The 12,489-nt window shown below is 41.2% G+C and overlaps 1 protein-coding gene across 2 annotated transcripts in view; it reads left to right on the top strand.

The window, feature by feature from the left end:
• Positions 1 to 12,489, top strand: part of rgs9b (regulator of G protein signaling 9b) — a 92,685-nt gene that overhangs the window by 17,587 nt on the left and 62,609 nt on the right. For both annotated transcript variants that reach the window (XM_043715031.2, XM_088000724.1), the window contains exon 2: positions 9,411 to 9,507. In XM_043715031.2, the coding sequence (XP_043570966.1) occupies positions 9,411 to 9,507 (97 nt within the window). The remainder of the gene's footprint in view (positions 1 to 9,410; positions 9,508 to 12,489) is intronic.

A 12,489-nucleotide genomic window follows, 5' to 3' on the forward strand; every position in this document is an offset into this window, starting at 1 on the left:
GCCAGAATTTCGTCCTGTGGGGGATAGAAGTTGGGAGAAGGGGAGATCCTACACCATGAAACCAAGAGTAGAGAGCTCTGTAAGAATTTACCACAGAATAAAAAAGAAGCCCAAGGGGGTGGAAAGGAAGTGAAAGGCCCCAGGTGTTTCCACTGTGGTAAAGTCGGTCATGTAGAGTCACAGCGCTGGTTGTTAAAGAAAGGCACTGTGGCAAAAGATGTGGTAAAAGAAGCCAAGACAGTGGCATTAGTGAAGGTCGTAAAGGAGACCTCAAGAAGAGCTGAGGAACTGCAGAAGAGTGCACAGCCTAGGCCGGGGCTGGTTATGGAGTTAGTACCTGATCTCTACAAAGAGTTCGCTTCTGTGGGTAAAGTTTACTCAGAAAGAACAAGGACAAGAAGTTATAATTTCAAGAGTTACAGGATCTAACCAGTCGCTGATGGTAAGGGATGAGCGATTATGCATTCTTTCTGATCTATTACCCAAGAGTGTGGTAATTTGTGGGTTAGATGGGCAGAATTTTAGCGTTCCCCCATGTAAGATCAGGTTGGAGTGCCAACTCAAGACTGGGGAAGTTCCAGCGGGAGTGATTGACAGAGTGTCTGTTCCAGGAATTCAGTTTGTTCTTGGGAATGATTGGCAGAATCCAAGGGGAGAGTGACACCCCTTGTTGTGGAGAAGCCCAAGGAAGATCAAGAAACTGAGGAGTTAAAACAGAAATATTCTGGTATTTTCCCAGACTGCGTGGTAACCAGATCCCACGATCATAAGTCACAGCATGATGTGAAAAGTAAAGAGAAAGATGAACGAGTTGAGGTTCAGGTTAACGGATACCCTGATTGACATAATGGTGCAGAAAAAACCTGTACAGGCAGAGGGTCAGACAGAAGTGTTTACTCCTGGAAGACTGAGACTTGCAACAGCAAGACAAGACGATAAAAGATATGTATGTAGATATGTACTCCAAAAAGGAGTCAGAGAATATTCCAGAGTTTATTATCTGAAAGATACAATCCTAACATGGATATGGAGACCATGGCAGGTTAGTGCAGAGAAAAAAATGGGCCAAAAAGTGCACCAGATTGTGTTGCTGGTATCATACAGACAGGTATTATTATGGGTAGCACGTGAACTACCTGTTGGAGGTCACCTAGGCATATGAAAGACTTAGGCTAAGGTACAAAAACATTTTTACTGGCCTGGAATGCACAAGGACGTGGTCACCTTTTGCAGCATGTGTCATACATGCCAGATGGTAGATAACCCACAGGAGATAATAAAACCAGCACCTTTGTTGCCAATTCCCACGTTTGAAGAACATTTCATGCGGATTATAATTGCTTGTGTAGGTCCCCTCCTGAGAACTAAAAGTGGGAACCAGTACTTGTTAACCACATTAGATGTGTCTACCAGATTTCCGGAGGCAATTTCATTACGGAGTATCCAGGCAAAAAAAGTTGTAGAGGAGTTAGTAGCTTTCTTCACACAGTATGGGCTACCCAGAGAGATTCAGTTGGACCAAGGGTCAAATTTTACTGCTAGGCTGTTTAAGGAGGTTACAGATAGTTTAGGTATACAATACTTTAAATCCTGTGTGTATCATCCTAACTCCCAGGGAGCTTTAGCAAGGTGGCATAAGATCTTGAAGAGCATGTTGAGAGCATACTGTCAGGACTACCCGAATGATTGGGATAAAGGTGTCCCATTCATATTGTTTGCCATGAGAGATGCCCCAAACAAATCTACTCAATTCACTCCCTTCAAGTTAATATTCGGTCATTCAGTAAGAGGCTCTTTGAAATTATTTGAAGAAAAATTGTCAGGACTAAAGTTGGAGATCTCACACTTAGATTATGTATTGGAGGTGATGGAGAGATTAAGTCAAGTAGGTGAGTTAGCTAAACAGCACCTAAAGAGGGCACAAAATAGAATGAAACAGGTAGCAGATAAAAACTCTGAGACTCGGACGTTTCCGCAAGGGAATGACGTGTTAGTCCTGTTACCAGTGATTGGAGATCCTTCAAAGCCAGGTTTAGTGGTTCCTATCAAATTGAGAAAAAGTTGAGTCAGGTGAACTATCTAGTAAAAATGCCAGATAGAAAAAAAATGTATCAGATATGTCATGTGAACATATTGAAACCGTATTATACTAGAGAGAAAGAACTGGAGAAATAGGTGTTAGTTACTGTCCTGCAGAGTGAGGAATCAAATCCAGATGATGTGGATTTTGATGTGCCTCAAAATAGATTAAAAAATGAAGAAGTGTTTGAGGACTGGGGTAGGTTAGTAAGCTATCTGTCTCAGGAGCATAGAACACAGTTGAAAGATTTGTTACTGCAGTACAAGGACATATGTGAGAATCAGATGGGAATGACTAATGCTATTGTACATGAAGTAGATGTAGGGAATACTGCTCTGATAAAACAACACCCGCCTATCGGCTTAATCCTTTCAAAACCAGATGGAGGTGGAGGCCATGCTCGACAAGGTCCAAGCCAGAGTAAGTGGAGTTCACTGATCATCTTAGTACCCAAACCGGATGGGACTCAAGGATTCTGCGTGGATTATTGGAATGTCAATACCGTTACAAAATCGGACTCATACCCAATTCCTAGATTGGAGGACTGTATCGAGAAAGTCAGACAAGCCAGTTACATCACCAAGTTGGACTTAATGCGTGGTTACTAGCAGGTACCTTTATCAGACACAGGAATAGAAATTTATGTGTTTGTAACCCCAAACGGGCTATATCAGTTTAAAGTGATGCCCTTTGGAATGAAGAACACACCTGCCACATTCCACAGACTCATGAACAGAGTGGTGGCTGGGTTAACAAACTGTGCAGTCTATTTGGACGATGTAGTGATCTTATGTCAGTCCTGGAAAGATCACATGGTACAATTGGCAGAGCTCTTTGAATGACTACGAGAAGAAAAACTGGTGATAAACTTAAATAAAACTGAATTTGCAAAAGCAGAGGTGACGTTCTTGGGACATAACATCGGTCATGGAAGGTTGACTCCACAGAACGCAAAGACAAAGGCCATCGAGGAACTTCCACAACCAACTTTGAAGAAAGAGGTGCTTCGATTCTTTGGACTCAGCGGATTCTATCAGAAGTTTGTTCCAAACTTCAGCAGTGTAGTGGCACCGTTAACTGATTTGCTGAAGAAGAACACAAAGTTTCAGTGGATAGAACCATACCAGGAGGCATTCGAACGTTTGAAAGCCATATTAACCACCAAACCAGCTTTAGCTACATCAAATGTTTCAAAACCTTTTAAAGTTGCCATTGATGTGACATTGGAGTTGATACTACTATATTAAGATGAGGATGGCATTGAACTGCCAGTTGGTTACTTTTCGAAGAAGATCAACATCCACCAAAGGAAATACTCCATGATCGAACTATTGAGTTTGGTCCTGGCCTTACAACATTTTAATGGGTATGTCATGAACAATGTGTCAGAGATGGTTGTGTACACGGATCACAATCCGCTTACATTCTTAGAACACTTTAAAGACAAAAATGTGAGACTATTTTGTTGGAGTCTTATGTTACAGACTTTTAATTTAAAAATCATTCATATTCAAGTCATAAGAATGTAATTGCAGACGCGTTATCATGGATTTAACTGATGAAGTTTAGATGAAATTTGTTTTTAATGTTATACACATACATACAGTTGTATGGGAAGAAGTTAATGTGGACTTAGATTAAAGTTATCTGTATGTTTGGGTAATGTGTTTAAAGAATAGAGAAAAATAAGAAGCCATTATGATGGTTCAATTTTTATTAAGGAGAAGGTGTTATGAAGTTATGGGTGTGAACTCTACCTTTAAGAGAGTTAAAGTCAACAGAACTACCTGACAGCATCAAGTGTTCTGAATAAGGTAACAATATAACACTTGGGAAAAAGCTAGATTAGTTGGCTTGCCTGGTAACGACAAAACAGATTCAAATTAGGCCAATCAATTTAAATTATACCCCAAAAAATACCAAATTCCAATCCAGTTTGAATTTAGTATATTGACAACCGTAAAAGCCAATGACACAAGGTAATGCTTTTGGGGGTATAAATCCAGGGAAAATTGAACATTTGGGGGGAGAACTGCCAAGCCAACGACATCTGCAAACAGCCTGGAGAATAGCTGTCTTAAAGGTACCTTTTTATATCCGTGACCTATGAAGCATAATCCCTAAGAAGAAGAAAAGAAAACACAGGAAGATCCAAACAAAGGATTCCGCAGCTGGCTGGTTTAGAAAACTTGGAATTTTGGTAAATCTTAATTGGGGGTGGAGGTTTTATTGGACTTGTATCATAGAAGGGTGTGTAAAAGATAGGTTAGAGGAAGGAGATGCAAATAGTTGTTAGTTAATTATTCTCTGTTATACTTTAAGAAATAAAGTTGTTAATTTGTACTTTAAATAGTTCTTGGCCTCTCGAATTTTCACAGATTACTGCGTGGGATAAATCTTTTCTGTATTGCTGGTTTAAATTAAGCAGGAGGGTTTACCCCATGTCGTAACAACCAGCCTCTGTATTATAGGATGAACTCAGTAGTGGTAGGTTAAGCATCTGCCTTATATCACATGTTCCCAACCAAAACCACACACCCCCCCCCAAGGCATTTAATGTGCAGCCTTTAATCTTTGTTTGTGCTGAGGAAGGTACCAATTCAGACAAGAAGGCAAGTTCTTCAACTGTTTCACAGCCAATTTGTCAAATGCTTAGTAAATGAACCAATATGCATTTATGTTGACCAATCCCTTATGTGTTTAATGCCATGTCATTTATCAGCACGAGAAGAAGATAAATGTAACAGCAATCTCCTTACAAACCTCAGTTTGATTACTTCTTAATCCTCTACATTCAAGGGAGCACAGGTCTAATGATCAGAAAGTTAGAGGTGAATAGTCAATCTGAGATATGATTGACTAGCTCTTTGGGTAAGTTACCATGATCACAGTATTGGGTGGCTTAGTGGTTAGTGCCACTGTCTCGCAGCACCAGGGACTTGTGTTCAATTCCCCCCTTGGGTGACTTTGTATGTATACATTCTCCCTTTGTCTGTCTGGGTTTCCTCTGAGTGCTCTGGTTTCCTCCCAGAGTCCAAAGATTGGATGGATTGGCCATGCTAAATTGCCCCTAGTGTCCAGGGATGTGCAGGCTATGGGGATTAGCCATGGGAAATGCAGGGATAGGATAAGAGGTGAGTCTGGTTATGATGCTCTTTTGGAGAGTTGTTGTGGTCTCGATGGGCCAAATGGCCTGCTTCCACACTGTAGGGATTCTATGATTCAATAGGAAACATCCATTAATAAGCAACCATACTAGGATATTGCAGTCCAAATTAGATCATGTAGATGTTTGAAAATCTGAATAAATTGCTCACAATCTCCCAGGAAGGATACAGTTAGACTTCAGGCTGGTGGTGGTTAACCCTATTGGATTCCAGCTATTTTGTTTTTAATTCAGCAGTTTCAGTATTCACTCCAGGAATATGAACCTGTGAACAATATAAAATCAATGCAATAATTCGATGTGATAGAAGTAGCATATCTAATTAAAATGAACCTCAGTGCATCAATCTTCCAGCTGTAAAACCCTACACCAGGACAAAATTGTCCAGATGTTTCTTGGTGAGGTGGCAAAGTCACTTTAATGGCATCGATGAATTGAAATCTTCACCAAATTTAGATTATGTTTGACGAGATATTTGTGAAGATATACTTAGCATAGCTAAAGCGATTCATGGAGAATGTTCCTTATAAAATCCACAAGCAACACATTCCATTTTTTCTTTGGAACTCTCCCAACTGTCTAATGTTATGGTCTCAAGAAACTTAAATTCACAACATTGGACACTAATCATTTTATAGTCAATAACTGTTTAAGATGGTAGAGTCATTTAACTGTACAACATGAAAATAGACCCTTCAGTCCAACTCATCCATGCTGACCAGATACCAGAACTGGGTAATCACTGTTCAGGAATCTTCAAGGACATATACACATCTCCTTTTGTAAGAATTTCCTCGCTTACCTAAATTACAATTGGTTGCATGTGATTCCCCTGCTAACTTGTTTGGTTGGCATTGACCCACGTGGAATCACAGCTTTTTGGGTGATGGCCTCTCCCTGAGACCTCAGTGGTGTGCTGACCCTTCATTTTGAAACCTAGAAACTTGACTGTGTGCAGACCATACAATAGTAGGGAGCACTATGGTCCGGTCAAATAAGCACATCCATTTTTGTGACCAGGTCGGTGGACCAGGCCAGGAGTGGGATATCTGAATGCTTCCCCTTTCTGTGTCACTCAGTGGATATTACTGGGTCATCTGAGTGTTCAAGTTTACTGAGTAAAAATACTCAAGGCTGACACTCCAGTGCAATACTTGGAGAATGCTACAGTGCCCGGAAATGTTACCTTTCAGATGGGATGTTAATCTGAGGCTCCAGCTGGTGCACGTAAAATATCCCAGAGCATTGTTTTAAAGAAGGACTGGAGGGTGGGGGGCAGGGGGTGTGTGGCTTTCACTGCTGCCCTGACAGATCATTAAAACCATCAAAACAGGTAATTTGGTCCTTCCTTCCTTTAGTTCTCTCAGATGGAAAAAATTTCAACTGGGGATTTTACTCCTTTAGTGATTTAACCGGAAAAAGTATGTTGCTAATTGGGCCCTACTGCTGTACAAGCTGTCACAAGATGTATGAAATCCCAAAAAGGCCGCTAAGGTGACCAGTTTTCCTGACTGACTGCTAATCAGGACAATAGTAATTCATATCATGTTTTTTCAGTAACAGTTAAAAAAAAATCTCTATTTATTGAAAGACCCTTGACTTTAACAAGAGCAAAGAAAGGATTCCTAATCAGCTAATATGCAACTTAACCCATTAAAATTCCCAAATATACACACACACACACACAATCACAATTAAGAAAAACGGTTAAACATATTCTGTATAGATGGGGAAATCATTATTATAGATAGGATAAACAAAATTCCCAAGGTCAAAGTCTAAAGGACAAGGTCAAATTTTATTTTCTCACTGTCTTTTTGATGGTGGCAATAATGACATACTGTTGTCTGTTGATTGCTCTTCAATTTGATGGTTGATCAGGTGGACCTAGGTCTCTCCTGGTTTTAAAATTCTCTTTGAAGCTTTCTTTGTTTTCTGTCTTTTTCCCAGAGAGAAGGAGAAAAAAGGAGAGCTGGGCGCTTTCTGTCTGCAAGTTCTAGAAGTTTCTGTGCGCTGCTAGCCTGGCACTTATGGCTTTTTAACACTGCATCTCAACCAGAGGATTGTTACAGCGTCATAAGATTCATACAGCACAAAAACAGACCCTTCAGTACAAATCATCCATGCCAACTAGATATCCCAGTCTGACCTAATCCCATTTGCCAGCATTTGGACCAAAACCTTCCTATTCATCTACCCATCCAGATGCCTATTAAATGTTGTAATTGTACCAGCCTCCACCACTTCCTCTGGCAGATTGTTCCATGCATGCACCACCCTCTCTATGAAAAAGATATCTCTCAGATTCCTTTCAAATCTTTCCTCTCTCACCTTAAAGCTATGCCCTCTGATTCTGGACTCCCCCCCCGCCCCCATCCCAAGAAAATGACCTTGTCTATTCACCCTATCCATGCCTCTAATGATTTTATAAACCTCTATAAGGTCACCCCTAAGCCTCCAATGCTCCAGGGAAAATAGTCCCAGCCAATTCAGCTTCTCCCTTCAGTCCTGGCAATATCCTTGTAAATCTTTTCTGCACCTGCTCAATTTTAACATCTTTCCTATAGAGGGCGACCAAATTGATTGCTGTATTCCAAAAGTGGCTTCACCAATGTCCTGTACAGCTGCAACATGACATCCCAACTCCTGTACTCAATACACTGACCAATGAAGGGAAGAGGTGGTGGAGACAGGTACAATTACAACATTTACATAGCATCTGGATGGGTACATGAATAGGAAAGGTTTGAGGGTTAGAGGGATATGGGCCAAATGCTGACAAATAGGACTAGATTGCTTAGGGATGTCTGGTCAGTGCAGATATTAAACCTGGTTTTGAAATTATGTTCCATTGTTGATTTAGTGAGCAATTTTTTTTAATTCAGAGAACACTATTTTACCTGCAGTAATTACCAAACAGGATCATATAAATTGTGTTATAATTATAGTGATTAAAGATTGTGACTATATTAGATAAATACATACCTGACACAAGGGAAACTAATTCAATTATTAGAGTATATTAGAGGCTGGATTGAATTACAAACTGTTACCTCCACCAAAGCAGATCATTAAATCTCTTTGTCAATTCTCTAAGACTTGTCTATTTTAGTCTGTGTGACTTAATATGAAAAGGTAGGCAGTCCTGCTACAGTCAAATTTAAAGGGATATGGCCAGTTAAAGATAATATTGGACAAATGTGATATTATATGTTTCTAAGGTTAAAATGGATTTATTGTATTCATCAGCAAGTACTCAACTTTATGGCTGGAGAAGTGGGAGAACGGGGAAGTGGAAGAAATGCCAGACAATGTGAATGGAGAGAAAGTGCAAAGATACAAATTGGTTTCAAGTAGCCCAGTTGTACATCCAACTGTCTGTTTGAGGCTCAGGAAAGTGGAGGATTTATTTATAGTTAATGGGAGGTCATAACAGGACAAGAATTTGTTGTCCATTCTCATTTTCCCTTAAGAGGGGGCTGGTGAGCTGCTTTCTTGAACTGCTGCAGTCTGTGTGGTGTAGATATACCACAGTGTTGTTGGGTAGGCAGATCCAAGTCTCTGACCCAGTGACACTGAAGCATTAACAATTTAGTTTTGGCTCTGATGGTGTGTGGCTTTGAAGGGAAATTTTTAGTTGGTGGTGTTTCCATTCACCTGCTGCCCTCGTCCTTCTGGGTGGTGACAGGTTTGAAAGGTGCAGACAAGGAGCTTTGCTGGGTTACTGTAGTCCATCTTGTGAATGGCACACATTGCTGCCAAGATGCATTGGTCAATGTATGTGATGCAATCAAACAAGTTGCTTAGTCCTGGATGGTGTGGAACTTCTTGAAGTTTGCAGATGCACTCACCCAGGCAAGTGGAGAGCATCTGCTCTCGCCCTGACATATGCCTTAAACAGTTTTATGGGATAGGGAGGCACTCTCTGAAATAGGAAGAAAGATGATTGTCCGGCTTGATGCTCCGGGATATCCTTTCCAATGAGCATTTGTACATTTATGTGATCAGGAGATTAACATTCTCAGTCTCACTGGTGTGAAACTACACGGTAGCAGATCTTGAATAAGCATAGCCCCATACAAGTTGAGATAATATGTTTAGTTTCTGTTCTTCAGTTTTTACATTGATTGCCCATTCTCTCCTTTTCACCTCTTCTCTGTTTAGATTGAGCCTCTGATAAAGGAGATGCAGGATCCAAATACTGGAATTAAAACCCAAACCCAGAGGCTGATAATAACTACAATCCCTCATGCGATGACAGGTAAGCGAGTTAATAATCTTCCACTGTGGTGATTCTGGCTGCTATTCTTGCATTTACTTCTTAAAACTGGTTTTAAAAATCTTCATTACAATGCACCGCAACATCTTTCCATCAGGACCACAGTTATCAGGTGTGGATGAGTGATCTAACAATTTGTAAATTATTACACATGCACTGAAACCAAAATGATTTTTTTTTAAATGCAAGAGCTTGTATTTGCTTTCATGACCTTGTGATGACCTAAAGTGCTTCCCAGCCAATTACTTATTTCCGAAAATGAAAGTAAAGTAAACTACTGAAGTGTCCGTCTACATAATGTGCTACACAATCCAGAATCCACAATGTCCTGCAGCAAGGTTTACATCACAGGCTGACATGGTAGTTAAGAAGGTGTTTAGCATACTTGCCTTCATTGCCCAGACCTTTCAGTTTAGGAGATGGTACGTCACTGTTGAGGTTTGTACAGGGTGCTGGTGAGGCCTCTTCTATTGTACTGGGTGCAGTTCTGGTCACCCTGCTATAGGAACAATATTATTAAACTGGAGAGGGGTCAGAAAAGATTTATCAGGATGGTGCCAGGAATGGAGGGTTTGTGTTATAAAAATAGGTTGGATAGGCTGCAACCTTTTTCACTGGAGCGTAGGAGGTTGAGACGTGACTTTATAGAGGCTTATAAATCATGGAGGGGTGGTGGTGAGTGGATACGGTGAATGGAAGACGTCTTCCCCTAGGGTGAGGGAGTTCAAGACTAGGGGTGTATTTTTAAAGTGAGAGGAGAAAGATTTACAAAAAAAACATGCAGGGTAACTGTCTTACATTGAGAGTGATTCATGTGTGGAATGAACTTCCAGAGAAAGTGGTAGAAACGGTACAGTTACAACATTTAAAAGACATTGGATAAGTTCATGAATAAGAAATGTTTGAAGAGATGTGGACCAAGTTCAGGCAGGTGGGACTAGTTTAGTTTGGGATTATGTTCTGCATAGACTGGTTGGACCAAAGGTTCTGTTTCTGTGCTGATTGATTCTAAGACTCTATGACCTTTGCATACCTTGTATCAACAATCACCAGTAACAACTGATTGCATGGTCTGGTTCATGAAGGCAGCTCACTACCACCTTTTCAAGGCATCTCAATCATAAAAATGCTGACAAATGGGACTAGATTAATTTAGGGTATCTGTTCGGCATTGACGAGTTGGATTAAAGGGTCTGTTTCCTTGCTGTACAGCTCTACGACTCTATGACTAAGTTAATGAGGCTAATACCTGATATGGAGGGTCTATCTTATGAGGAAGGTAGATGGGGCTTGAGTCTGTTGGAATTAAGAAAAACAAGAGATGACCCTAATGAAACATACACGATTTTTAGAGGATGTGACATTGAGGCTTTTGGAATACTGTGTTCAATTTGTGCTATAGGAAAGATGATGTTAAACTTGAAAGGTTTCAGAAAAGGTGTACAAGGATGTTTCCAGGGTTGGAAGATTTGAGCTACAGGGAGAGGCTGAATAGGCTGGGGCTGTTTTCCCTGGAGTGTCGGAGGCTGAAGGTTGACCTTATAGAGGTTTATAAAATAATAAGGGGCATGTACAGGGTAAATAGACAAGGTCTTTTCCCCAGGGTAGGAGAGTCCAAAATTAGAGGACATAGGTTTAAGGTGAGAGGGGAAAGATTTAAAAGGGACCTAAGGATCAACTTTTCTGTGCCGAGGTGGTGCATGTGTGGAATGATGTGCCAGAGGAAGTGGTGGAGGTTGGTATATTTACAGTATTTAAAAGGCATCTGAATGGGTATATGAATAGGAAGGGTTGAGAAGGAAACAAGTCAAGTGCTGGCAAATGGGTCTAGATTAACTTAGGATATCTGTTTGGGATGGACAATTGGACCGCAGGGTCTGTTTGCATGCTGTACACCTCCATGATTCTGAATGCTGGCCCAGCCAGTTATGTCCATGTCCCACAATCGAATTACAAAATAAAACTGCCAAAATCAATATCAGGATTAGCGAGGCTATAACTGTGAAGTCACAGTTGAGAAGTTGAGTGCGTACCAACAGGGAAACTGACCAAAAAATCCAATTCCAAAATATGCCCGGCTTGTATTTTCAGCCCCTTCCTTTACAGAAGCAAAGAATGGACAACTGACAGGAGCCAGGAAAAATAGCTGAACAGTTTCTAATTCGGATAAAGGCAAAACACTGTGGGTGCTGAAAATCTGAAGCAAACACAGGGAATGCTGGAGAAACTCAGCAGGTCTAACAGTATGGAGGAGAAAGTGAGGTCTGCAGATGCTGGAGATCAGAGCTGAAAATGTGTTGCTGGAAAAGCGCAGCAGGTCAGGCAGCATCCAGGGAACAGGAGAATCGACGTTTCGGGCATAAGCCCTTCCTGAAGAAGGGCTTATGCCCGAAACGTCGATTCTCCTGTTCCCTGGATGCTGCCTGACCTGGTGCGCTTTTCCAGCAACACATTTTCAGGTCTAACAGTATGTGTGGAGAGAGAAAAACAGAGTCAATGTTTCAGGTCTTCTTCAGAACTCCACCTCTTCCGCGTTTCAGATGAATGTCGGGGATTCCTGGCAAAAGACGGAGTGCAAAACGCAGACGTATCCCAGTGTGTAAGGATTCCCAGTAAGTTTGTCCTGATGAATCAGCATTGACCTCTTTGACTGGGTCACATGTACCAAATGGATGGTGACTGCATCCCCAAAGACATCTCTCCGGCGAGCTTGCTATTGGCATGAAATCCACCAGGCCTGCGTGCAAAGATGTCAGCAAGCAAGACCTCAGGTTGACCAGGATTGGAGTTAGTGCATGGGAAATCCTTGCCAGTTCCTGGATGAGAGAAGTCAGAAAGGGCGGGAAAGAAAAGATCAGCGCACACGATAGATGACCAGATGGAGAAAAAGTAAAGATCACTGGAAGGAAACAAAATAACCTCAACCAACCTCAGACCAACCTGTTCATTCAGCCTGTGGTGGGA

The sequence above is a fragment of the Chiloscyllium plagiosum genome, unplaced genomic scaffold (assembly GCF_037043375.1).
Source record: "Chiloscyllium plagiosum isolate Xiang-an unplaced genomic scaffold, Cpla_swu_hap1 HiC_scaffold_25, whole genome shotgun sequence".
NCBI lineage: Eukaryota > Metazoa > Chordata > Chondrichthyes > Orectolobiformes > Hemiscylliidae > Chiloscyllium > Chiloscyllium plagiosum.